The sequence below is a fragment of the Mus caroli genome, chromosome 11, assembly GCF_900094665.2.
Source record: "Mus caroli chromosome 11, CAROLI_EIJ_v1.1, whole genome shotgun sequence".
In the NCBI taxonomy this organism is placed as follows: domain Eukaryota; kingdom Metazoa; phylum Chordata; class Mammalia; order Rodentia; family Muridae; genus Mus; species Mus caroli.
Genome location: NC_034580.1, coordinates 70,413,823 through 70,439,389, shown reverse-complemented (window position 1 = coordinate 70,439,389; position 25,567 = coordinate 70,413,823). Strand labels below are relative to the sequence as shown.

The following is a 25,567-nucleotide window of genomic DNA, read 5'->3' as shown; positions in this document are numbered from 1 at the left end:
GGCAGAGTCCAGTACCTTGCTGTGAACTGCCCAAGCTAGTCCCCAATCCTCAAATGCCTAGACCCAGAATTTGACCTCACAACAGCAAGAAAACAAAAGCACTATTTATAAAATTTATTACATTTTGTTCAGGATTACAATCTATCAACAACACAAGCACAAAACACAAAGGGGCAGACTGCTGAATGTCAGCAGCTTGTCTGGGGAGGGCGTTCAAGAGGCTCCAGGCTTTGGGATCTGAAGCAGAAGGAAGTAACTAGGCATAGAGGTCCTCTCTGTCTGCAGAGTACACCTCACCCTCCTGCAGAAGGGCGAAGTTGAGAAAGTGGGAGGGCCTGTGGACCTCATGGTAGAATTCCTTGGGGTTTGCAAGCTGCAGTTCATATTTCATGTTGGGATCATGTCGAACACCTAATGGGAGGGGAAACATCAGAAGTTAATAAGGTTCTGCCCGCCTCACCCAGCCTGAGCCCCTGGGCCGTTTCCAAGGCAGCCAGACCTCAAGAACTAACCAAGCATGCTGGTCACCTGTCTCCACCCAACACTTCCTGGGCACACACAATCACGTACCCATAAAGTTGTAGTTCCAGGAGGACTGGGCAGGGACCATGAAGAAGCCGAGGAAACGGTCAGACAGGAGCATCTGAACCCTCTCGTAGTGCGAGGGTAGGTAGCCTTTGGGGTTGTTGCCTTTGTCTGTGTTCTGCCGGCCCCACTCATACCCACTGGGCGTCAGCTTGTAGGCTGTCAGTGTGCAGGAGCCTGGTGTGAAGCTGGGGTGCGGGGGACAGGGACAGGGTAAGCGCTCAAGCCACCAATCCAGGCCCTGGCCTGCCATGCCTGCTCTATAGTATTTCTACCCAGGAGGTCCACACCAACCTGCACGTGATGATAATCGTCTTCTCCCCATCCCAAGATGGGTTGTCAGCCATGATTTTGGCATGAGTGGTGACATCTTGGGGTGATAGCTGGGGGGATTCATTGGGCTGAGTGTGGATCCAACCTAAGGGTTCCATCTCCTATAGGCAAACAGCAATAAAGAGATGTTCAACCCATCTGCAGACAAATGTCACCCATTAGGGTAGCATGACAGTAAGTGCACTCCCAGGCTCCACCACCACCACTAACCTTGAGGTACTCATGCTGGGGCAGCTGGCTGGGCAGGTGCACAGTCTGGTGCGTGCCCCACTGCGGCACCATCACAATACAACGGATCTCCTTCACCTGAGGGTTATCTGGAGGGCTCACCCCATACAGGTATCCTGCAATCTAGAGATGAGATCAGAAGGTCTTCTTAGTACCGACCCAGAATGCCAGAAGTTTCACAAATTTTATTGTTGGGGCTGAGAGGCGGCTCACTGGTCAAGGGTACTGGTTGCTCTTCCAGAGGACCTGCCACATGGTGGCTCACAACTGTCTGTAACTCCAGTTTTAGAACCTTCTTTTGCTCTCTACAGGTACTGCCTGCATATGATGTACAGAAAAAACACCTACATACAAAAATGTTTTTAATGTATTATTATTCTGTATGTGTGGCACTGAGTGTATGTGAAGGTCAGAGGAAAATTCTATGACAGGCTCTTCTTTCACCTTTACAGGGGTTCTGGAGCATCAAACTCAGCTTGTCCGGCTCCCATGAGAAGTGCTTCACCCACTGAGCCACCTCAGCGGCCTCAGGGTTTTTTTCTTCTCAAGAAACCAAACCCAGGTGTGCATAGGTAATGCATACCAGGTAAGCATTCTGCGGTTGAGCTTTCTCTATATCTGTAGCCTTTTTTTTTTTTTTTAAGATTTATTTATTTATCATATGTAACTACACTGTAGCTGTCTTCAGACACACCAGAAGAGGGTGTCAGATCTCATTGCAGATAGTTGTGAGCCACCATGTGGTTGCTGGGATTTGAACTCAGCACCTCTGGAAGAGCAGTCAGTACTCTTAACCACTGAGCCATCTCTCCAGCCTATCTGTAGCCTTTTTCTTTCCCTTTTAAGTCAATCTCTCTCTCTCTCTGAAACAGGGTCTTGCTATGTAGCTCTAGCTGTCCTGGAACTCACTATGTAGACCAAGTTGGCCTTGAACTCATATAGAACTGTTATAAAAGAGCTTTTCTTTAAAAAAAAAATATTAATTTACTTTATGTATGTGGGTATACTGTCACTGTCTTCAGACACACCAGAAGAGGGCATCAGGTCCCATTTCAGATGGTTGAGAGCACCATGTGGTTGCTGGGAATTGAACTCAGGACCTCCGGAAGAGCACCAACTGCTCCAGCCCCCTTTCTTCCTTCTTCACTTTATTATTACTATTTTACACACACCTGTGGGTGACTGCATGCATGGTGTGCATGTGGCGGTCAGAGGACAACTCTGAAGAGCTGGCTCTCTCCTTCCACAGTGGGATTTGGGGTCTTAACTCAGTCAACTTTGTGTGGCACACTTTCTCTGCTGTCCAAGTTTTAACACTTTTTTGTTTGTTTTTCCAGTCAGGGTCTCTCTGTGGAGCCCTGGCTATCCTGGAACTCACTTTGTAGACCAGGCTGGCCTCAGAAATCCACCTGCCTCTGCCTCTGCCTCTCAAGTGCTCGGATTAAAGGCGTGCGCCACCACTGCCCTGCAAGTTTTAACACTTTTAAAACATGAATGTGCATGTGTGTCCATGTGCGTCACACTGGGTATGTGGACAGCACAGGACAGTTTGCAAGAGTCAGTTCTCTCTCTCTACTGCGTAGATTCTGGAGCTTACACTGCGGTTAGCAGACTTGACAGAAGCATCTGTACCTATAGAGCCATTTCACCAGCCTGCCATTTTCATGCTAGGTTTTGTGTATTGTTTTGAGAAAGTTTCTTGGGTACCTGCTGACTAGAACTCAGCATGCCACAAAAGCTGGCTTTGAACTCCTGACCATCCCACCTCTACTTCTAGAGTTTGCCTTTAAACTCACAGCAATCCTGTCTCCTCAGCTGTCCAAGTACTGGGATTAAGGTGTGTACCACCATGCCCAGCTCTGCTTAATGTTGTGTTTAATGGTTTTCCCAATACTAGGTCTTCAGTATTTCCTTCTAGTACTCTAGTATTTTACTCTATTTGGATTTTACTTGTGAGTGGTGTGAAGAAAAGATCCTGTCCTTTCCTATCTCGACATCATAAAGCATGCAGTCATACAGATTCAATACAGCATGTCAAACAAATACATATCTGAATCTATTTGTTATTACTCTCTGCCAATAAATTCTACCCCAATAAAATTTTCTCTTAATTGCCCTAGCTTTACAAAATGTTTTGATACCCCTTTGTTTGTGCTGTCTTTTTAAAATTATTCATTCATCCATAAATTTTGAAATAAGCACCTCAAAAAAAAAAAAAAAAAAGCCGGGCAGTGGTGGCACATACCTTTAATCCCAGCACTTGAGAGGCAGAGGCAGGCAGATCTCTGATTTCAAGACCAGCCTGGTCTACAGAGTGAGTTTCAGGACAGTCAGGGTTACACAGAGAAACTGTCTTGTAAAAAAAAAAAAAAAGCCGGGCAGTGGTGGCACACACCTTTAATCCCAGCACTTGAGAGGCAGAGGCAGGCAGATCTCTGAGTTCAAGACCAGCCTGGTCTACAGAGTGAGCTCCAGGACAGCCAGGGCTACACAGAGAAACCCTTGTCTCGAGAAAAGAAAAAGAAAGAAAGAAGCACCTCAAAGTTTCTGGAACTCTCAGATGAATGTTAGGCGCAGACTAAGTGGGCTCACACTGTGGTCCAGGTGTGAGCCATAGCTACTCACTTGGGCACGGAGATCAGATATGCAGATGAACTTCTTAAGCACATTTTTCGGAAGAATGTACGTATAACCAGTCTCCTTAATGTCATCAGATGAAACATAAATGTGATTGGTCCGTAGATGCAGGTTGGCAGCAGAGATGGCCCTAAAGGACAGACAGGGAATGTCAGCATCTCAGCGCAAGCCCATGCAGCAACATCAACAGACCTGTCCGTCCATCCCACGTGGCTCCATGCCTCCACGGTACCTGACTCTCCATTCAGTCTTTGATGAGAAGGTCTGGGTCTCATAGTTGCTAGTGGTTGAAGTGATAATCTCGTCACCGTGCTTGTTGACAGTTCGAGTCTGGGTAGCAGTGAGCTGGGACTGTTCCTTGGTCTGCTTCTCAATCTCAGCTATCTGCTGCCGCTGCTGCGATGGCGCCGAGATCTCCATTCCCAGGATGATGTCTCGAATTTCTGACTGTGTCAGTGACGCCACATTCACGCTGTGGGGACACTGAGAGTTAAAAGAGAAGGAGCTCTTCCTTCCCACAAGTCCCTTTTGTCTTGATGATAAAGTAGACTTGGGTAGACAGTGGGTATACTCTGCCAAGATAATCCTCAAGTAAGATTTCTTTTTTTTTTTAAATGTTTATTTTATTTATATAAGTACACATTGGAGCTGTCTTCAGACACACTCGAAGAGGACATTGGATTCCATTACAGATGGTTGTGAGCTACCATGTGGTTGCTGGGATTTGAACTCAGGACCTCTGGAAAAGCAGTCAGTGCTCTTAACCACTGAGCCAGCTCTCCAGCCGGTAACATTTCTTTTTAAATGTATTTACTCTGGAGGAGGAAGACATGTATCACAGTGCAAATGCAGAGGTCAAAGGACAACTTAGAGAAGGTTTCTCCTCCTCCTGTGGGTTCTAGAGACTGAACTCCTGATAGCAGCACCTTTACCCCTGGACCTGGAGATGCTGTCACTCTGTGGAGACTCCCTGCAGCCAAGCAGCACCACACTAATGCACACGACCTTCACCTCTGTAGCTTTTCCCACAGAAACTGTCCTGACACAAGACAACTCTCAAAAACGGAAACCCCAAATTGGGTGTAGTGAGACATACTGATATTCCAGCAGCTACAAGGTTAAGGCAAGAGGGCTGTTGGAAGCTTTAAGGCCAGCCTGGGATATAGAATGACATCCTGTCTCAAAACACAAGAGAAATGCAGACAGAAGGAACAAAAAAGAGAGTGAATCTGTTCAAAATGGCTTCAATGCCTTCACTGAGAACCGTGTTTCTTCCTAAGTTTCCAAAATGTTATTTTTCTTTTTTTCTTTTTCTTTTCTTTTCTTTTTTTTTTTTTNTTTTTTTGTTTTTCAAGACCGGGTTTCTCTGTNTAGCCCTGGCTGTCCTGGAACTCACTTTGTAGACTAGGCTGGCCTCGAACTCAGAAATCCACCTGCCTCTGCCTCCCGAGTGCTGGGATTACAGGCATGCATTACCAAACACAGGTAAAATATCTGAGAAACTTGTAAGCCTAAATGTTTCCAAACTCCAGAGCCTATGTCCTGAGCCAGGCTTCCCCTCGCTGCACTAGGACACCTGGCCCCTACTCACTTGTTTTTCTTGCCGTAGTCAGCCAAGATCAGATCCTTGAGCTGTACCTCCACCTTGATCCATTCCTCGTCAGTCAGCGTGGGCCAGATGTGATGCGGTTCCGTAACAGTAGTCTTGTCTGGCTTCAGGATCACCTTTGCTCTATCATTGTTCACATGCAAAGCACGCAGAATCAGAATGAGACGGGAGAAAGCCTGGAAAAAGATGTGCAAAGCATGACTGTCAGTTTTGTGAGGCTCTCTCCTCCTTTACCCTAGCCTCACAGGAAAGCTAGCACTGTCCCCAGTTTCTTAAGGTGCCAACCCCTCTGCAAGATTTCCTGCTCTTTGTATACATAGGTCAAGATTTAAAAATGACCTCATCAAGTGGCTTCTGGAGACCCCTGAGGCACACAGTATCCTCTCCTGACTCCACATTCACCCCAGGGAGCCCCTCTTCCTAAGGTATCTAATTACCGTGTAGGATGAGATAGTCTTGAGCCAGTCATCATAGAGGTTGAAAAGAACCATCTGGGGCTCGGTGGCTTTAAGGATGAGATCCCCAAACTTCTCCACCTTGAGACAAGCCTGGAAGGGCAGCTGGAGCTCCGATCCTTTGATCACAATATTGGGGAAATCCAGTAAGTGGACCTAAAGGAAAGCCTGAAGTCAGAGACACAGCCCAGAGGGCGTGGGCCTACCTCTTTCTACTGCGTCCACCTCTCACCTCCAGAGGATCCAGCATGCCTTTCCGAGTGACAATGATCTGTTTAGGCTGTTCCTCCACAGGCAGAGATCGGATCAGGGCAGCCACTTCCTCAGCAGTCTTCCACTTGGCCAACTAATAACCAAAAAGGAACAAAACAAACTGAGTCTACCTTCCTCAATTATCTAGAAAAAAAAAATCTTGAAATAAACGGTTTCTATAATGACGAACATGGATGCTAAACTTAGTAATCAGAAAAAGGTGCCTGCCTACATGTTTAATGATGTTCAGAAACAGTGAAGTAAGACAGGCGCCAGAGCTACTGGCTTCGGGTTAAGATCATGCCCTTACAGAAGACGTGAGGATGTGGTTCCCGACATCCACACCAGGCAGCTTATAACTGCCTGTCACTCTAGTTCCAGATCTGATGCTCCTAGCTTCTGTAGGTGTCGTCGCCCCCACCCCCCACAATTAAAGTAAAATAATATTTAATTTTTAGAGACATGATCTCACTATGCAGTCCTGGATGGCTTAGAATTCAATATATAAGAGGCTGGCTTCAGCCGGGTGTGGTGGCGCATGCTTTTAATCCCAGCACTTGGGAGGCAGAGGCAGGCGGATTTCTGAGTTCGAGGCCAGCCTGGTCTACAGAGTGAGTTCCAGGACAGCCAGGGCTACACAGAGAAACCCTGTCTTAAAAAAAAAAAAAAAAGCCGGGCGTGGTGGCGCACGCCTTTAATCCCAGCACTCAGGAGGCAGAGGCAGGGGGATTTCTGAGTTCGAGGCCAGCCTGGTCTACAAAGTGAGTGCCAGGACAGCCAGGGCTACACAGAGAAACCCTGTCTCAAAAAACCAAAAAAAAAAAAAAAAAAACCAAAAAAAGAGAGGCTGGCTTCAAACTTGCAAAGATCTACCCAGAAATGCTGTCTCTCAGTAGAGAAATCAGTATTTTTTTATCATGTCCCTTTGCCCTCTACCAAGAGAGACAGCCAGGTTCTATAGCCTCACTATCATTTAAACTGCTCACCTGACCCAAACGCTTCTGTCCAGCCCATACAGATGTGTGGATTATCTTGAGGAACAGCTGTCCCGTTCGTGGATTGAAGATGAAGATGGCCCCATTGATGGGTTTAGTTGTCAAGTTCCCCTCAAAGGTCTAAAGAACAACTATATTGGTTAGCATGGTCTAGACATAATCACTCTACTGTGTCTTACTCTCACAGGCACTTGAAGCCTGCATGCCCGCCCACACTGCATCCAAGACTCACCTTGTGGATAGTTACTCTATAGACATTGGTGTCATCCACAAACCAGATAATCTGGTTAGAGAAGAGTTCACCATAGTTCTGAGAGGACAGGTAAGGCTCAGTGGGCTCAGATGAATACAGCTGCAATCCTTTGCGTATCCGTTCACGTAACACATACAACGCAGGGTTTGCCTTCATGATCTTGGCCATGGCCTGCTGTATGAGAGGCTTGCTGCCTGGGAACCAGTTTCCATAGGCACTGTGAGAATGAAGGGAATCACAAGAACTTAAGCATAGGCAGAAAGCTCCAAGTACAGCAAAGGGACAAAGACAGTTGGCCAGGCTTATGTAGTAATCTGCTAACACACATACATACTCAGAGAAGAGTCAGTCAGTGACCCAGAAGACAAAAACCTCATCTTAGCCAGGCAAGTTAAAACTGGTGTAAAAGCCGGGCAGTGGTGGCACACACCATTAATCCCAGCACTTGGGAGGCAAAGGCAGGCAGATCTCTGAGTTTGAGGCCAGCCTGGTCTACAGAGTGAATTCCAGGACAGCCAAGGGTACACAGAGAAACCCTGTCTTGAAAAGACAAAACAAAACAAAACAAAAAAAACCTGGTGTAAAGACTAATGTGTAGGCTGTGGTAGCACACACCTTAGTACCAGCACTCAGGAGGTTGAAAGAGGTGGATCTCTGGGAGTTTGGGGCCAAGCTGGTCTATAGAGTGAGTTCTAGGCCAGCTAAGGCTATATAATGAGACCCTACTTCAAATAAATGAAACAAAACAAACAGAAAGTACAGGGCTAATGGAAAACCCATGCTTCTCAGCCCTCACTCACCTGTGTAGATTATAGGCCAGATCAATGGCAATGAGCACGCCTGTGGGCGAAGGGTAGATACTCATGTTGTCTGTGGTGTAATCCAAGAACTTGGCCCGGGCATAGCGCTCAATATCATGGGAATCATAGTCTCCCCAGCGTAATTGGATGTCAATCCAATACTTCTGTGTGGTGGTGCTGTCCATCACATCCCTAAGGGTGGGGAAAAAGGTCAAGTTTCCAGGAAACCACAGCGTAAGCAATGAATGTCTCAGAATCATGAGAACTCTGCACCTAAACCTCAAACTCATCCCCTTCCTCAGTGCAGAGCAGCGAGAGCCTGAGCCGGCCGTGTGGTGCGTGACTGTAATCCCAGCACTTGGGAGGCAGAGGCAGGCATAATTCTGAGTTCAAGGCCAGCCTGGTCTACAGAGTGAGTTCCAGGACAGGCAGAGCTACAAGGAGAAACCCTATCTCAAACGAAAACAAGCAAATCAAACAGATCAGCAAGACCCCCAGGAAATGAGCAGGTCTGACTGCTGATGGGCTACAGGGGTTAACATTACCTCCAAGTTTGAAAGAATGTCAGCAAAAAGCTGGGAATGGTGCCCACTCTTGTACAGCAAGCATTTGGAGGGGCCGAGGCAATAGGATTATAAGGTTTAAGCCAGAATAACAAAACCGAAGAGGCGGGGCTAATCCCTTAAGTAACATGAGTAGTACATTAACACCAAGGTTCCTGATACCTAAAGCTGGACCACAAAACACTTACTTGGAGTCTGCCAGCAGCGAGGGCCGGGAGACATTCCACTTATAGGAGGCAAAGAGTAGTATATCCGCACAGGAAGAGTTCATCTTATAGGACTTTCGGGGATGGATTGTCTCCTTTTGCACTGTTTCAATTTCCAGTGCATCCAGTTCCTGGTCAAAGACCTGGGAGTAAAGATGAGAGGGTTGTACCCTGTTACAGAAATCCACTCACACTGAGTGCAAAGAGAAGTTAGATGAAGCAGTAGGAGTCTAATCCTCGAATGTCCAGGATAAACTTCCCATTCTCAAAAGAGCAAGCTGGCCGTGTGAGGCAGTGCATGCTTTTAATCCAAACCCTTGGGAGGCAGAGGTAGGTGGTCTGAGTTCAAGGCCAGCCTAAGGATCTCTAGGCCAAGGCCACATAGACTGTCTCCAAAACTAGAAAAACAGTGAGGTGATGTGACTCTGTGAAGTCACCCCTCAACTGCAGCCCACCTGACACAAGTCCATCACGATGCTCTCGTGGATCTTCTGCCACAAGTGAGCTCGGAATATCTGGATGAGAGAGATCTTCAGTGTGGGGATCTTGCCGTGCATGAAGATTCCTGTCAGGTCCAGCTGCACCTGGAAGCCCACATAGACCTGCCAGGAAAGAGAAAGGGCTTTAGAGACCCGAGACCACAGCAGGCCACTTCTTAGGACAAAGATTAAAGCAAAAGAAACCACCTTCCCTCATCTCCCCTGCTGAGAAATCACACTCACATTGGCTCGATTGATGGTTGGGGACCACCAGAGGGTGAATCTACGATTAGGAATCTGGTTTAATCCTGATCGCTGAGCATTGGTCAGCTTCTTCCACTTCATGGACTCCTCAAAGCCACTGGCTTTCTCCCTGACGAGCAGAGTAACCAAGTGAGACGCTGCCCACCCACCTCCCAGAGGTGCCTCGCTCTCACTGGGTAAGCAGCAGCAGCAGCAGGCCACTACAGCACACAAGTGATAGGCTCAGGTAGTTGGGACGGGTCCCTGTACAGGGGCAGTGTCCTTACCAGAACAGACCCTCCCAGGTGGGGAAGTAAGTGCCCTTGAAGAGAGTGTGCTCCAGAATGCCCTCCACACCGCCCAGTGCCTGAATCATGTCTGTGCGGTAGTTGTTGAGGTTCCAAAGCTTGCCATCATGCCGCTGATGTGTCCACCAAAAGGGGTTCTGCTTCAAAACCTAGACAGCAAGATAAGGCAAGTACAGTGAAGTAAGTGTCTGGGTGTCTCCCACTCTAAGTGACACGGATGCCAGAAATATCCTGATTGGGAGAAACTTGCTCTACTCTCCACTCCACATACCTGGTACTGCTTAAAGTCAGTTCGGACACGCCAGCCTTTATCATAAGCCAATGTGTGCCGGTCTTTCTGGAAGAGGGTATTGATCCGGGGAATGCCTCGATCCCATGAATCTTCTAAATCTTCTAAAGTCAAGCGTCTGCCAGAAAAAAAGAGTCAATATCCTTCCTCACAAAGAGGAAGCATTCAACATTCTTTGGCCAAGGATAAACAGAATTAGTCTTAACTCCTAAACACATACTCTGCCCATGGCCTCTATATAAGATTCAAAATGCTGTGACCCAAAAGCTGTGTGATTGGCACACTCTCCGCATGCCCACCTGTTCTGAGCAATAGCCTCTTGTCTCTTGAGTGCATACTCAGCCCAGACCCGCTGGGAGTCGATGAACTCGCTCTCCCATGGCTGTATGTAGCGGTACAAGTTGGGAATCAGTTGGTCTTCTTCATGACTCATTCCTGAACGGAAGTGTGTGATACCCACATCTGTCTGCTTGGACCACCTGTTTTGGAAAATTGAGACAAGAGATAAAAGTAAAATCACACGTAACCAAACACCCGTTTCCCTCCCAGTTGAAATAATGAAGCTAGCACCCAGGCCATACCTGAGGTCAGACTGGGGGATAAGAACGTGGCCCATCGAGAGCATGCCAAGCCCACCCAGCTCCTTAGGGGTGTAGAATACAACAGGGGGGAACCGGCTAGGCATCTTCGAGTTCAATCCAATCTTGATACGTGTCTGGATCTTGTTTTCACACTTCACCAATAAGTCTAGGAGTTCCTGTGTATTCACCACAGCCTCTCGAAAATATGTCATAAGGCCGATGAGAGCTGTGTTCCACTTATTCACAATCTAAAGTCAGTGGAAAGGAGTAAATTCCACATGAGCAATGCAGGCCTTGCAGTTACTAGTGAATTACTTACATCCCTACTGTGACGGTTCATCTTAAAAATCATTAGTAGTTACAGAAAATAATATATATATAATATATAAATTTACAAGACACAGTAAAATTAAACAAGAGGAAGAAAAGGAGCTTTTTTCTATTAACCAGGGAGGTAGGGGAGGGGGAGGTTTTGGGGGGTTTTCTGGTGTGGCCGTATATGATGCATACATTGTGAGTATAAGTGTGTATACATGTATATGTGTGGGAACATGTATATGTTGAAGCCTGACATCAGTGTCAGGTGGCTTATGTCTGTAATCCCAGTACTTCAGAGGCTAAATCAGGATGGAGTTCAGTGTCGGCCTGGATTATACATAAAGTTTGTCTTAAGCAAGCAAACCAATGAACAAACAAAAGCAAAGGAGGAGAAAAAGTAAACAAGTCCACACCCATCAGTGTGCGCTCAGCACAATCTCTGATCTAATTAATATGAGCCCTTTATAAAATATGGCTTATTGGACTACTATATGCATTATTTAATTTTCACAAGAGCCTTTTTTTAAAAAGATTTATTTATTTATTTATTTATTTATTTATTAATTATATGTAAGTACACTGTAGCTGTCTTCAGATGCACCAGAAGAGGGCATTAGATCTCATTACGGGTGGTTGTGAGCCACCATGTGGTTGCTGGGACTTGAACTTCAGACCTTCGGAAGAGCAGTCGGGTGCTCTTACCTACTGAGCCATCTCACCAGCCCCACAAGAGCCTTTTTAGCTAAGAAATATGATTATACTCATTTTATAGATGATGCAGTAGAGGATCTCCCAAAGTCTTAACTAGTAACAGACCCAACAATGCAATCTGACTCAACATCATGAGTGTCTAACCATGATTGTGAAACACCTCCCTCAACTCTCATCACTCCTCCATAAGGCTCGGAGCGAGGCTGAGACAGGAGGATTGCTGGACCTCATAGGCTTCTAGAGCTGCAGACTTCAGAAGAGACCCTGCTTCAAAGGAATAGGAAGAGTAGGAAGAGGGTGATGGAGCCCCACGATACTCCACACCTACCCTGTCTCTCTCTCTCTCTCTCTCTCTCTCTCACACACACACACACACACACACACACACACCTTTTTAAAGGAAGGGGCTGCAGGAAGCGGGGATTAAAGAGGATAACAAGAGGTTGATATGGTTATAATGCATTGTATACAAGTAAATATACAAAAAACAAAAGAGAGCCAGGCGGTGGTGGCGCACGCCTTTAATCCCAGCACCNGGGAGGCAGAGGCAGGTGGATTTCTGAGTTCNAGGCCAGCCTGGTCTACAGAGTGAGTTCCAGGACAGCCAGGGCTACACAGAGAAACCCTGTCTCAACTCCCCCCTCCCCCCAAAAAAAGAAAGAAAAGAAAGTGAGTAAAAGTAAAAAACTCCCAAAAACAAAAAGGCCTGTTCTGATGTGTAGCTCCCTCTATAAAAGGGAGATCCTAACGCATCTACTCCAGCTCTGGCAAACTCACTGTCTCCACTCACCTCCAATCAAGTTTTGTCCACACAATCTGGCTTGCATCCCAACACTGAAATAACTCTAAGGTCATCAACGACACCCTAACTGCCAATCCCACTGAGTCTCACTCAGTCTTATCTAACAAACTGATCTCAGGCAACTGAGGCTGTTAAACACCTGCTTGATTCTGGGCCTTGGTCCGTCAGTGCACCTGAGAGCTTCCCATCACCCTCAGCTGTCTCCACTCTTCCAGACAGTCTCACTCATCCTTGAGCTTTCAACCTTTACAACACAATCAGAAAACTGCCTTGTGGTGGTGACGCACACTTGCAATCCCAGCACTTGGGTGGCAGAGGTAGTGGAGCTCTGGTCTACAGGTCAAGTTCCTGGAAAGCCCGGGCTACATGAAGAGAAACCATGGCTTGGAAAAAAATTATAAAATTAAAGTCGAGAATGCCTTATTATTTTTATATTTACTGAAAATTCTATTTCCAGGGATCTAGAAAATATCCAAATCCACACCTTACTGCAGTAAACCTTAAACTTCTTATATTTACACAACACAAGCACCATGGTAATTAAGCACATCTCCACACCTCTGCTAAAGCTGAACACCTTCACTTTGTTTCTTATAGAAGAAGCCTTTCTTCTTCCACACTCAGACAGGACCAGAACTCATGACCTCTGGTATTCTCAGCTCCCAGATAACGTAAGGCTCCATAAACATCACACATTAGGGGTTCTTTGATCGTGTATCTGTCTGTCTCTCAAAGGGAAAGGGCTCTACTTTATAGCTAGCATCTAGTATGTACAAAGTACCTACAGCACAGAGGTTACCAATCATGGGGAGATCAACCTAGAAGGACAAGCTAATTCCTCAGAGCCATGGTTAAAAAATTACATCATGGGATATCTGGCCTTGCAAGACCCTAATATACACAACTAACAAATCCCCAGCTTCCCTCAGCTGTGTTAAATGGGCCCCAGAAACAACTTAAGGAAAAATATAAACAAAAGACCCTGCATTTTAATGGTATTATATGCTACTCCCTAAAATATAAGCTGTTTGACTTAGATAACAAGCCTAAGGGAAAATGCAAATAGATACTTTTGTTCAAATTATAGACTCCACTTTTGCTGTGATCTAAAAATCATCAAAACCCCACAGATGCAGCCTGTTAAATTTTTGCAGGGAATCCTCAGAAATAAACTCAATAGATCTAACATTCTAAGATGCCATCCCAAAATAATACATGGAGATTAGAATACTAGGCAAAGTTGGGAAAGAGGGAACTCAAACCAGGGACGAGCTGAAGGGATGCTAAGACAGAGGCTGGCAGGAAATCTGAGGTTTCCGGCCCTCCATACCTTGGTGAACGTGGTGGAGCCAGAGGCCATCAGAATCTGCCGCACACGGTTATGGAAGCGTTGCATTGACTCATCATCCACACGCAGGAAGCACTGAGCTGTCCGCTCCTTGGTAACCTACACCATAAAGTCAGTGTTAACTTGTCTCAGACACTCCCAAGGGGCTGGTGAAATGGCTCAGAGCAGGCCAAGGTGCTGTTTACCAAGCCTTAGTTCCTTACTTAAGCCCCCAGAACCCACACAGAACAGACTACAAGTTGTCCTCTGACGTCCACACAAATGCCATGGCAAAAATCAAAGTGAAAAGCCAAACATGGTAGTGTGTGCATTTAATCTCAGTACTCAGGAAGCAGCAGAGGTGGAGGGTGGATCTATGAGAATTCAAGGCTAAGCTGGCTAGTCAGAGCTACACAGTGAGACCCTGTTTCAATCAATCGATAAAGCATAATAGCACACATGCCTTTAATCCTTACACTTCTTGGGAGGTAGAGACAGAGGCAGGCTGATCTCTGAGACAACCAGGGCCAGTCTTGTTTACAAAGTGAACTACAGGCCAGCCAGTGTTACAGAGACACTGTTTAAACAAGCAAAGATTAACTGTGACTAAACCCAACCCACTTAATGATAATGAAAAGCTATGACTGTTCTTCACCCATTGACTCCAGAGTTACAGGGGTCGTAAAATGATGTCCTTGCTGGACTGTACCTCATTCTGTAGGTTCCAGACCCCGTCCTTGTGGGTGAACTCTTCATAGCTGGTGCGGCACTTAGGCAGGATGCGGCACTCAAAGCCACACATGTTGAATAGCAGGTTGGGGTTGTCTTTACTGTACACAGACACAAAGCTATTCTCCCACTGAACTGTAGTCACCGATCGTGGCAGCCGGTTTTTGATGTCCCAGAACACTGCCCGACCCCTATCCACAGAGAACACAGAGGCACTTCAGTCTGTTGAAGACACATTCAAAGACCAGGTAGATGATAGCCCAATAGGCCTATATTCCTTCCACCCAAGGCACAACCTCCTCAGTCCTAATTGATTTTTGGGTCCCTAGGACTAACTTCCTCGTGATTCCCACAAACCCAGCTGAGACTCACAAGTTGACATCATGCTTCATGAGCCGCATTCGGGCATCTCGGGGCCAGCATTTCTTGTTATTGTAGCCAACAATGTTTTCATTGTTGGGGTCTGGATGTTCTGTCAGATAACGCTGGATCAGATCCCGAGCCTCATCTGCTGTGAACCTACGTTAAGACAGGTACATGGTTGAACTCCAAATATACTAGGACCCTTTAAGAACTCTAGTTCCACAGTAGGGACCCTATTCCTCACTAGGCTTCATTTCACTTTATAGCCCAAAAGCAATTAATCAACTAATCTACAAGAGCCACTGCACAGACAGAGCTTGGCTCCCAGCCCTGTTGGGTAAGTGAGCTGTGTGTCATTACCTGAAGAAAATATGGATGCGATCAATGTATCTACAGAAGAGCCGGATTGGGTGTGCAGCCTCAGTGGCTATGTCCTGGAAACTGAGAAAGTCATTTGGCATCTGAGGAGGCCCAGCCATCTCACTGGCCCGGTGCAATCCCAGTACAAGCAAATCCATCACCAAGCCATAGTACTGTACAATGAATGAGGCAAACTGCAGGCCTCTGATGATTCCATATGAGTTTGTATGGTTCATGTCCTAGAAATGAAAAAGGAAAAAAAGAGAACCACAATTCTTAGCTATGACTAGGGTTGGCTGTGTCCCAGACACTTCAGGGTCCAGTCTCCCTCAGCAAATCCTAACTCCCTGGGTCAGACACGCCCCAACACATTCCTTTGCTCCTTGCTCCAGGACAGACCTTATAGTTGATGACTACGTTGTTCTTGGCGGTCATGTAGTCAGCTATGTTGTGGTCCACAATGAGTCGCAGCAGCCTGTTAAGCAGGGTCAGGTCAATCTTCTCATACATCTTCTCAAATCGAGACTCCAGCATGACGTTGCACTCGCCCTCACTCGTCTCCCACACATCCTGCAGGTTATTGATGCCTACAAAAGAAAAATGCTGGAGCTATGGCACATTACAAATTTCTTTTCAGGACTAGTAACCTCAGCAGCTCTCAACACATTCCAAAACCCTCTACCATCCATCCATCCATCCATCCATCCATCCATCCATCCATTTATTCATTCATCCCAACTGCTATAAATGTCAGCTTTGCTCAACATCAGTAGTATTCACTCTCTCTTTTTATTAGACAGGGTCTCTCTGTGTAGCCCTGGCTGTCCTGGAACTCACTCTGTAGACCAGGCTGGCCTCAAACTTAGAGATCTGCCTGCCTCTGCCTCCCAAGTGCTGGGATTAAAGGCACGTGAAACCACCACCTGGCAGTACTACTCACTCTTATGCAATAAAACGGACCATGCAGCCTAGGCCTGAATGTTTATACAGAGCCCAATCATCTCCTTTCTCTGTGGAGGGTAACTCCAGCAAAGTTGTACCTTGACACCACTTGTAAACAAGCAGTGGTGGTGGCTCTGTGTCAGCAGGCTTGATCCAGGGCGGGAAAAGACGGCGTTTATCTGCTTCATACCACAGGTACTGGTCCAGGTAAGCATCAGTTATTTTCTCCAGTGGTTCCACATCATACACTGGCACAAGGTGGCTATAGAGATCCATAAACTCAATGCCCACCTGTGGGAGGAGGAACCTGGCTCACATCAATTCACCTAAGGCAATCTGCCCCCCACTAGATAATCTGCCAGGAATAAAGAACACAGACCAAAAGAAAACGGAGGGAACATATTACTCACTTCCTTAAAGGCTCTCTGTGTGAGGAGGTGACGCTTGATGCGGGACAAAGCCTCGTGGGGATTGTCATAGGCTTGTTCAATCAGACCCAGCTCCTCCCTCTGAGACTGGTTTAACCTAGACTTCACACTGACAAAGCAAAAGGAAAGTGAATGAGATGCTAAACCAGAAAGAACTATACCTTCTTCTGAACTCTGACCACAATGCCATTCTCTCTGTTACCCTCCTCCCAACAGGAACCCACCAACCACCCCTTACCTATAAGCTTCCTTGAGACGCTCCAGAGCCAAGATGAGCAACTTGGTATCATGCTTGTAGGAGAGTGGAGGGAAGGGGATGGGAGAAAATCTCCGGCTCTCCAGCCAGTGCACAGTGGTGGTATACACGGCCACTGCTTCCTCGGCTGTGATGTAAGGCCCATCCTGGAAGGTGAACATCAGGTTAGTCTCCCACTACTGTCCACACCAGGACAAAGCCTGATCCTCACTCTGCAGTCCACCTCACCACCCAGCCCCCACACCCAGTCTAGCTGTCCCAACCTTCAGGTAATTGTGCTGCCGCTCCTGCTCTGCCTTCAGATACAGGCGAGTGAGGCGGCCCAGGTTCTTTTTGCAAACAGTCTTGTCTACAGTAGCCCCGCGACGGATCCGTTCCCGGTTGTAGTGGGCAGTATTGGTCCACCAATCAGCCTTGGCCTTAACGTACCGAAGAATCATATTCTCTATAGGTGTTGGCAGTCCTGGGACCTGCAGGTACAGACACAATGAAAGAGTACTAAGACCCAAGCATAGTGCTTCACACCTGCACCCCAGCATGGAGGCGGAGGCAGATTGATCTCTTGAGTCTGAGACCAGCCTGGCCTGCAGACTTCCAGCTCAGCCAGGACAACACAGTGAGACTGTCTCAAGAAGGAGGGGTATTAGAAGAGAAGGTGGACAATCCTGTGAGGATGTGGTACTCCTAACCTCAGAAGGATGAATGAATGGCAGGCCTCCTTGGAGGTGGAGGAGAGCCTACCTTCCAAGGGATGTTGGCCTTCCAGCAGCGCCAGGCTTCGCTGAGGTGCTGCAGAATTGTCCGGGCCTTGTTCTGCTTGATGCCTTCAGGCATCATGTCCAGAATGTCGTGCATCACAGCCGCCCTGAGCTCCAGGTCAAAGTGTGACTCCACCCGCTGCTTCGTTACTGTCTTTGCCACCCCCTTTGAGTGACGGCCTAGAAGTGAAGGACAGCCCAGAGATCAAATCAGTAAATAGTGACAAGTGTCCATGCAACCCACACATGGCAAAGAGACAAGCCATTTCAGACAGTCACAAACATACAAACACATGATAGCTCAAAATCCTAGAGAGCAGCCTGAGAACCAGAACAGGAGTAGGTCAGAGTCACTTAACACAGACCTGGGACAGATGACAAGCGCAGACAGAGACACAGAACATCAGGAACACAAGCCTGGGTGAGAAAACCACTTACCTTCAAACTGTCGGGCCAGAAGGTTGCCCAGCCATCGCTCTAGCAGAGGGGTAATTCCACGCATAAAGAACAGCCAGACCCGCCAGCCAGCAGCCCAGAAACCACAGCCAGGGCCTTTCCCTACAGGACCCTACAGTCAGGCAGAAATCATGACCATAAATGAACAATTCCTTTAGAGAAATGATAGAAAGAAAACCGGGCAGAAGTAGAAGGATGAACATGATAATCAGGCTGCCGTGAGACAGGGTAAATGCTGTTTGAGTTCTCACAGTCTAGAATAGGGACGCATGTAAGAATTTCAGGCAGAAACTGAGGCTCCTGCATGGATTCAGTGGTAGGTTTGAGGGGAAGTGCTGTGATTCATTGAATATAGTAAGGACATAGTCAAGAGCTTCTCTCTAAGGAGGTCCTGGGGAAGAGCTCTAACTGCAAAGAAAAAGCAAGGGTGTGTGAAGGCTGGCAGTGAGGGCTGGGTCTCACCGTGTTGAAGCGGTAATAGATGAGATGTTTCAAGTCCTTGCACATGCGGATCTGCCGCATCAGCTTATATTTGTATCGATACATGCCTGTCAACTGTCCCACATGGGCAAATATATACTGCAAACCGTCTGCCAGCTGCAAAAAAAAAAAAAAAAAATCACCCATTAGACTTAGAGCCAGAGCCAGCTCCAAAGCCAGCACAGGCTTTACCCTGTCTCTCCATCCGGGCAGGGGTCCAGGCAGCATGGCCTCACCTGGAAGGCATCTACATTGCCCAAGCGATACTGCACATGGCTGTCCACAACCAGCTTGGTTAAACGCAGTACTTCCCGACACAGATGGAAAGCATTCCCAAAACGGGATTTCTTTCTTTCCTGAAAAGGCCAAGAACACAAAGAACATTAATGATAGCGGCCACAGAAGGAGGTATGCACAGTCCCGTCCACCCCTAAGCGCAGCAGAGCCGCGAGATCCCCGACAGGACCTTGGTGGTGAGCGTCTTGACAGGCTTCAGGTTGAAGTTGTAGTCCAAGTGCAGGTAGTTGAGGTTCTTCCGGTGAATGAGAAGGTTGAGCATGTTGTAGCCCTGGCGGCAAACCTGCAGCCCTACCTCCACCCAGTCCAGCTTGGTGGACTGAAAGAATTTGGTAGCTTTGAAAGAACGGAACAGATACCTGGGTAAAAATAAAGACGAGCGTTAAAGTGGCAGAGTGACATTTTTGGAACACAAGGTGTAGCAGGGGCCTCCAGCACCGTACCTCTTCTTCTGGGCTTTGGGAGGCCGGTGCTTGAGGGCATTCAGCACATAGTACTTAAGCAGCTTCTGATAAGAGACTCGAACCTTCACAGGCTGCCCAGCAGGACAGTGCTCCCGATACCTGGTTAAATAAGCCCATCAGAGCCTTACCCACTTCTCCTTCCAGACCCCCTGGGAAGGCCGCATGCCCATCCAGACCGTCTTTTCTCATAAACTGTTCTATTATCCCTTAGGGAGAAGCCTCACCAGTTCTTGACAAGGGGTATGTCCAAGGCCCGGCGGGTACGACCAGAGCGTAGGTTGAAGGGCCGTGGTGCCCAGAGCAGGGCAATGCCATTGGCTGTGTTGTCTGTATAGAGAGGTGTATCCTTCAGGAAGGGCTCGACAAACTCTGGGAGTTCAAACTCTTCATCATCATCAGGCAGTGGTTCTTGGCTCTGAAAAAGAAATCCTCGCGGGTTCATTTCCCACTCACTGAGTGCAGAACTGAGATGGGCAGTAGTGGCTACACATGCCTGACAAGAGCAGCCTAAAGAGCTAGATAAAGAAGCCAAGGGAGTAGAGAAGAGAGCTAAGCAGGAAATCAACCCACCCGCTTACCACTAAAAGCCTCCCAAAGGAGCTCTAGTATCACACCATAGGAAGTACCCACTGCCATCAGTTCCTGACCAAAACTCCTGAGCTCAAGAAAGGAAGCCTGAAATCCCAGTATGTAGGCAGAGGCTAAGACAAAGGGACTGAATGAGTAAGACCAACATGAAACCACACAGCCAATTTAGGCTAACCTACACTATATGTCCGAAAAGAAAAAAGTGAGGCATAGGCTGCTGAGTGGCAGAAAACTTGCATGCATAAGGCCCCAAGCTCAATCTTCAGGACTCTCATTCCCAGCCACCCTCCAAACATGTGATTTCCTCTTACCTTGACTGAGTGCCTATGGGAGATTGGGTTGATCAAAGGATCAAAGTAGAAAGCTGGCAGATCAGGATCCTCAGTCTTGATGAACACAACGTTGGGAGTGTGGTACCTATAACAAAGAGAAGAGTCAGCCAACGTTCTCGTGCTCTGGCCTTCTCCATTCTAACTGCTATGCTGCAAGCGTCTTACCAGGTCAGGTGAACGTGGTGTGGAAGGTTGTTATACAGGTAAGGAAAAGCAATCTTGTACTCAGTACGAATAGGCTGACGGATGATGATCTTATTAATATCGTTAAACTCATTCCAGTCTTCATCCCTAGGACAGACAGTCAAGTGAGTTGTCTAGTTCCACTGTTAGACAGGATCTTAAGATAAATATTAAACTTTAACACACACAAGGCGCCTAAAATTGATATTCTCCCAACTTACTGTAAGTTGATGTCTCGAACAAGAGGCTCAAATTTGGGTCCCCCAGGAATGGCCATGTTGAGTGCCTTAGAGGTAAAGAAGGCCTTCAGATCAAAGAGATAGAAGTAGTTGTCATCTACGAGGTCAGTCAGAAGCTGATTGGCCAGTCGGTAGAGAGTGGACATCATAGGCAATGTGAACTGCCAGCGTTGGTAGGTGGAACCATTAACGTACCTAGGGAAAAGATGGAGGGCCCCCATCAAGTAGGCATTGAGCCCAGTCGCTTACCTACTGCCTCCCCACAGCTCCTGTTTGCAGAACTCTCACAGAAATTAGTTCCACTCACTTCCTACTGTCTCTCAACGGCTGGTGGTCATAGAACCAGTCCAACACAGGGGCATCCTCCTCTGGGTCCAGCTCTAGCTGAATGGCTTCCAGTGGCTCAACATCTAAGATGTTGTCGGCATAATCCAGGGGCGGTTCCTCGTCATCAAAAGGGGGGAAACGCATCCTCTTGAAATGCCTCCTGTCTCTTTTTTCTCTACGCATCATGATCCACATTGACCTAGAATCCAAGAGCATCATGTCCACTGATCTCAGCTGCAACACCCCACCCCAGCGCCCAACACCTCCCACCAGATACCAGCCCTTCTCACCCCCACTGGGAGATGTAAACCGGCTCGATAACCCAGGGAATCTCGTTAACAAAGGAGATGGCTCCAGTGATGTGGTACAGTACAGGCACATCCCGGATCTGCTCCCAAGGCATGGGCATGTTCTCCAGGAGCTTGAGAACCGCATGAGGCATGTACTTAAGAGCTCTGCAACGAGGAGGAGAGACCATGAGAAAGAACTAAGGGTTCTGTTATCTGTCCCCTGCTGACAAGCCATACAGTTATCACGTGTTCCTCACAAAATGCTGCCTTATACTCCAAAGTCCCAAATTAGGACTTAGGCCCTACACAATCACAAGTCCTGCCTCCTCATCTCCACCTTCATCTAATACCACTCTCCCTTCCAAATGTCTTGGTGTGGGACTCAGCCTGTAGAAACTAACACCCATCCCTTTGAAAGCAACTTCCTTCTACCCTTCCTGTAAATACCAATACCTTCCCTGTCCTATATGGTAACCATTTGTCTCTCATCCATCATACCACTAAACTTATACTCCTAAAAGGAAAGGACCAAATACGGTCTATTCACTGAAGACAAAAAGAAAGTTTCAAAAATAACAGTAATAATGTTTATTGTTGTTTGAGACAGGGTCCCACCGTATAGCCCTGGCTGGCCTGAAACTCACTGCATAGAACAGAAGTCTCACCTATCTCTGTCTCCCATGCGCAGAGACTAAATGCCTGTGCCATCACATGTGGCTTTGCTGTTTTTGATGGAGCATCTCACCAGGTAGTTCAAGCTGGCCTCAAGCTCATGATGCTCCTGCTTCTGCAGCTCAAGGGCTGAGATTACATGCAAACACTACCACGGCTGCTTAAGTTATTTTTGTTGTTGTTTTATTTTTCAGGACAGAGTTTCTCTGTCCAGCCTTATCAGTTATAGAACTCACTCTGTAAACCAGGCCATCCTCAATCTCAAAGTCACCTGACTCCCGAGTGCTGGGATTACAGGCATTTGCTATTACCTTGCCCGGCAACAAGTTGGTGTCGTTACACTGTATGTAAGCCCAACATCTGCCTTTAATCCCAGCTCTTTTCGAGGCAGAGGCATGGGGATCCCTGTCAGTTCAAGGGCAGCCCAGTCTACAGAGCTAAATCCAGGGCAGAAATGCCCACACAGGGAAACTGTGTCTCAGTTAAAAAGTCACGTTCCAAATGCTAGTCCCTCTATCCAGCACTATCAATGAAGGGGCAGAGGAAGGAAAGAAGTCAAACTCCATATGATATTATCCTGGGATGTTACTCACCCCAAATAGACCCTTTTGTCATGACGGAACTTCCTGTTGGTCATGTCTCCATGGTCTCGAATGATCTTCCTGACATGTTCTGGGGGCATGTCTTCCTTCTGAGCATCCACAAACCCAAATTTCCGCTTCTCTGCATATCGCTTGGCCTGCAACTGCTGCCATTTTCGAGCTAGAAAAGCACCTCCGCTTAAAGGGCTGCACACATTAACCCTAGTTATCCCCAACTCTTGCCCTGGGGCAACCCTCAGCACACTGTGACGAGAAATACTCACTGCCAAGTATCCTGCCATTTTACTACCCCAAACCACCTGATATTTTTGCTATAGATGTTTAGGGGAGGGCTGTTGTCTAAGTCCTACATTGTAATGCAAACCCTATAAAGAAGCAGGTTTTATCGTCATTGATGCATTTTACACACACACACACACGTACACACACACACGTACACAATTAGCTCCTGCAAAATAACAGGCGCTTCCAAACTTTCAATGATTGGACTCAATTTTTAAAAATGTAAATAGTGCTAATAAGCACACCCCTGATGACCTGCCTATAGAGGGAAGAAATGAAACCCGCCTACACGTTCGGGCCTGCGCACGCCGTTCCCGTTCGCCTCTCACCTTTCTCCTGCAGCTTCTCCTCTGACATATAATCCGGCAGCGGGGCTAGAGGGCCGGGCACCGGGTTACCGGGCCCTCGGTAAGGAAACACTCCGGCCATGCCGGGAGAATCTGGGATAGAGAGGCAGGCCAAAACTAAAGAGCTAGGCCCGGGCCCACAAGGGGCAGATGGAACACGTCCGGAGCCCCCTGGCCTGCACTCTAGCCGGGCTGAGCGCTCGGGACCCGGGCCTGGCGCAGCTCCTTAGGCCGCTCGGCCCACTCGATTACCTTGCGCTCAGCCTCAGACACCCACCACCCACCTGTCGCCCCTCACTCAGGTAGCGGCTAGGCTCGCAGAGCAATGGCGGAAAGACGACGTCCGCTCCGCGTTCCCAACTCCAGGAAGTGCGCAACCGGGCTCAGAAATTCACCCAATAGACGCCGAGATGCTCTGATGGATTAGCGACATCCCCAATTGACGTTGCAGCCCAAGTCGGAGAGGCGGGTCTAAAAGCGGATTTCACCAGGAGGGGTGTGGTCCGGGGAGGCTCACGCCCCGCCTTCTGCCAGTCGGTTTAGGTTCCCTCTCTAATAGATCTGACATTTAATTGGCTATTGATATTGCTCCCCCAAAGCCAAAGCCATACAATTTTAATAAGTTTGCGTACGTTGTACATTTCCCCTATATTTATTCTCATGAATTCAGAGCTGATATGTAGTACTAACTCCTACTCAATGAATCCTTTGTTCTTCTATCCTCCATTACATTACTGTTAATAGTGGTAACTATGTACCAAAGAGTCAAATAACTCTTGGAACATCCAAAGCAGAAGGAAGGCTGGCAAAAATATATGATGATCTGGGATGGGAATGTACTTCAGTTTGTGGCAATGCATAGACCTGTAGGATCTCAGCACTCGGGGGGGGGGGGGGCGGTGGTGGAGGGGCGGGAGGTGAAAGACAGAATAGTCATAAATTCAAGGTCTGGTCCTGGAAAGATGACTGACCGATTAAGAGCCTTAGCTGTTCTTCCAGAGAACCTAGTGTGATCCCCAGCACATGGTGCCTCACAACTGTCCGTAACTCTGATTCTAGGGGATCTAAAACCCTCTTCTGCCCTCTGTAGATACAGAACACACATGGTGCATATACAGACATGCAACCCAAACAACCCATATACATAAAATAATTTTTTTTCAAGAAGACATTCAAATTCTTCCTTGGCTATATAGTGTTTATCAAACCTCAAAAACAAAACAAAACATACCAAAGAATCATTAATGTTTTGCCTTCATATATGCCTGTCCACCACAGACATGCCTGGTACCCAGGGAGATTAAAAGAAGACATTAGCTCCCCTGGAATGGAGATAGATATGATCTACCACTTGGGTGCTGGGAACCTGGGTCCCCTGCAAAAGCAATAAATCTTTTTAACCCCTAAGCTGTCTCTCCCAATGCCTAAAGATTCTTGTAACGCAGCGTGATGAGCATTGGCAAGCAGAGCATGCTAATCTGACTTCAGGGCACCAGATTTTGAGCTTAATGCTTGCTTATTAGAAGTAAAGTACAGCCGGGCGTGGTGGCGCACGGCTTTAATCCCAGCACTCGGAAGGCAGAGGCAGGCGGATTTCTGAGTTCGAGGCCAGCCTGGTCTACAAAGTGAGTTCCAGGACAGCCAGGGCTACACAGAGAAACCCTGTCTCGGAAAAAAAAAAAAAAAAAAAGAAGTAAAGTACTAGATTTAATGCCTGGAGCTATAAGCAACGAAATAAACTGAAGAATAAAAATAAAAACCCTGCCAGCCATGATGGTAATCCCAGAACTTGAGAAGGCAGAGGCAGTTTTCAAGAGTCTGTGTTTTCAAGGCCAGCCAAATCTACATAGCAAGTTCCAGTACAGCCAAGGTTACATAGAGAGACTGTATCAAAACATAAAATAATCGTGCTTCCTTGGGAGATGGAAAGGAAATAACCTAGAAAAATTAGAAATGTCTCTGGGGAATTTCACTGGTAACAATTTTCTTCTCTCATTTCTCTTTCCTCTATCTGGCAACAATCACTCTAACTCATGCTATAGACAAAAAAAAAAAAAAATCTGTGTAAATCATAGACCAATAAAGGCCTTAGAAGGAAGCTTAGGAAAAAATATAGGAGCAGGACTGAGGATGTAGCTGACTGTAGAACATTTCTAAATATTGCAGGGAGAGTCTATATTATAGCCTGATGAGGAAAG

General features: G+C 47.2%; 1 protein-coding gene across 1 annotated transcript; it reads right to left on the bottom strand.

Moving 5' to 3' along the window:
* Positions 1–99: 99 nt before the first annotated feature.
* Prpf8 (pre-mRNA processing factor 8) lies at positions 100–23,766 on the bottom strand. Its single transcript, XM_021177904.1, has 42 exons — positions 23,352–23,766; positions 22,732–22,900; positions 21,467–21,631; positions 21,157–21,375; positions 20,832–21,044; positions 20,593–20,718; positions 20,407–20,512; positions 19,732–19,922; positions 19,487–19,606; positions 19,213–19,402; positions 18,983–19,102; positions 18,729–18,863; positions 18,249–18,378; positions 17,794–17,990; positions 17,316–17,522; positions 17,035–17,198; positions 16,779–16,905; positions 16,467–16,659; positions 15,826–16,013; positions 15,427–15,665; positions 15,076–15,222; positions 14,684–14,894; positions 13,978–14,094; positions 10,817–11,064; positions 10,535–10,714; positions 10,218–10,353; positions 9,926–10,095; positions 9,639–9,768; positions 9,372–9,518; positions 8,899–9,059; positions 8,148–8,339; positions 7,327–7,564; positions 7,086–7,214; positions 6,080–6,193; positions 5,830–6,003; positions 5,375–5,568; positions 4,016–4,255; positions 3,772–3,913; positions 1,129–1,269; positions 880–1,019; positions 571–773; positions 100–411 (listed from the first exon to the last, which is right to left on the bottom strand). The coding sequence occupies exons 1-42, from the start codon at positions 23,449–23,451 to the stop codon at positions 257–259; spliced, it is 7,008 nt and encodes a 2,335-aa protein (XP_021033563.1). The 5' UTR covers positions 23,452–23,766; the 3' UTR covers positions 100–256.
* Between the last annotated feature and the right edge of the window lie 1,801 nt (positions 23,767–25,567).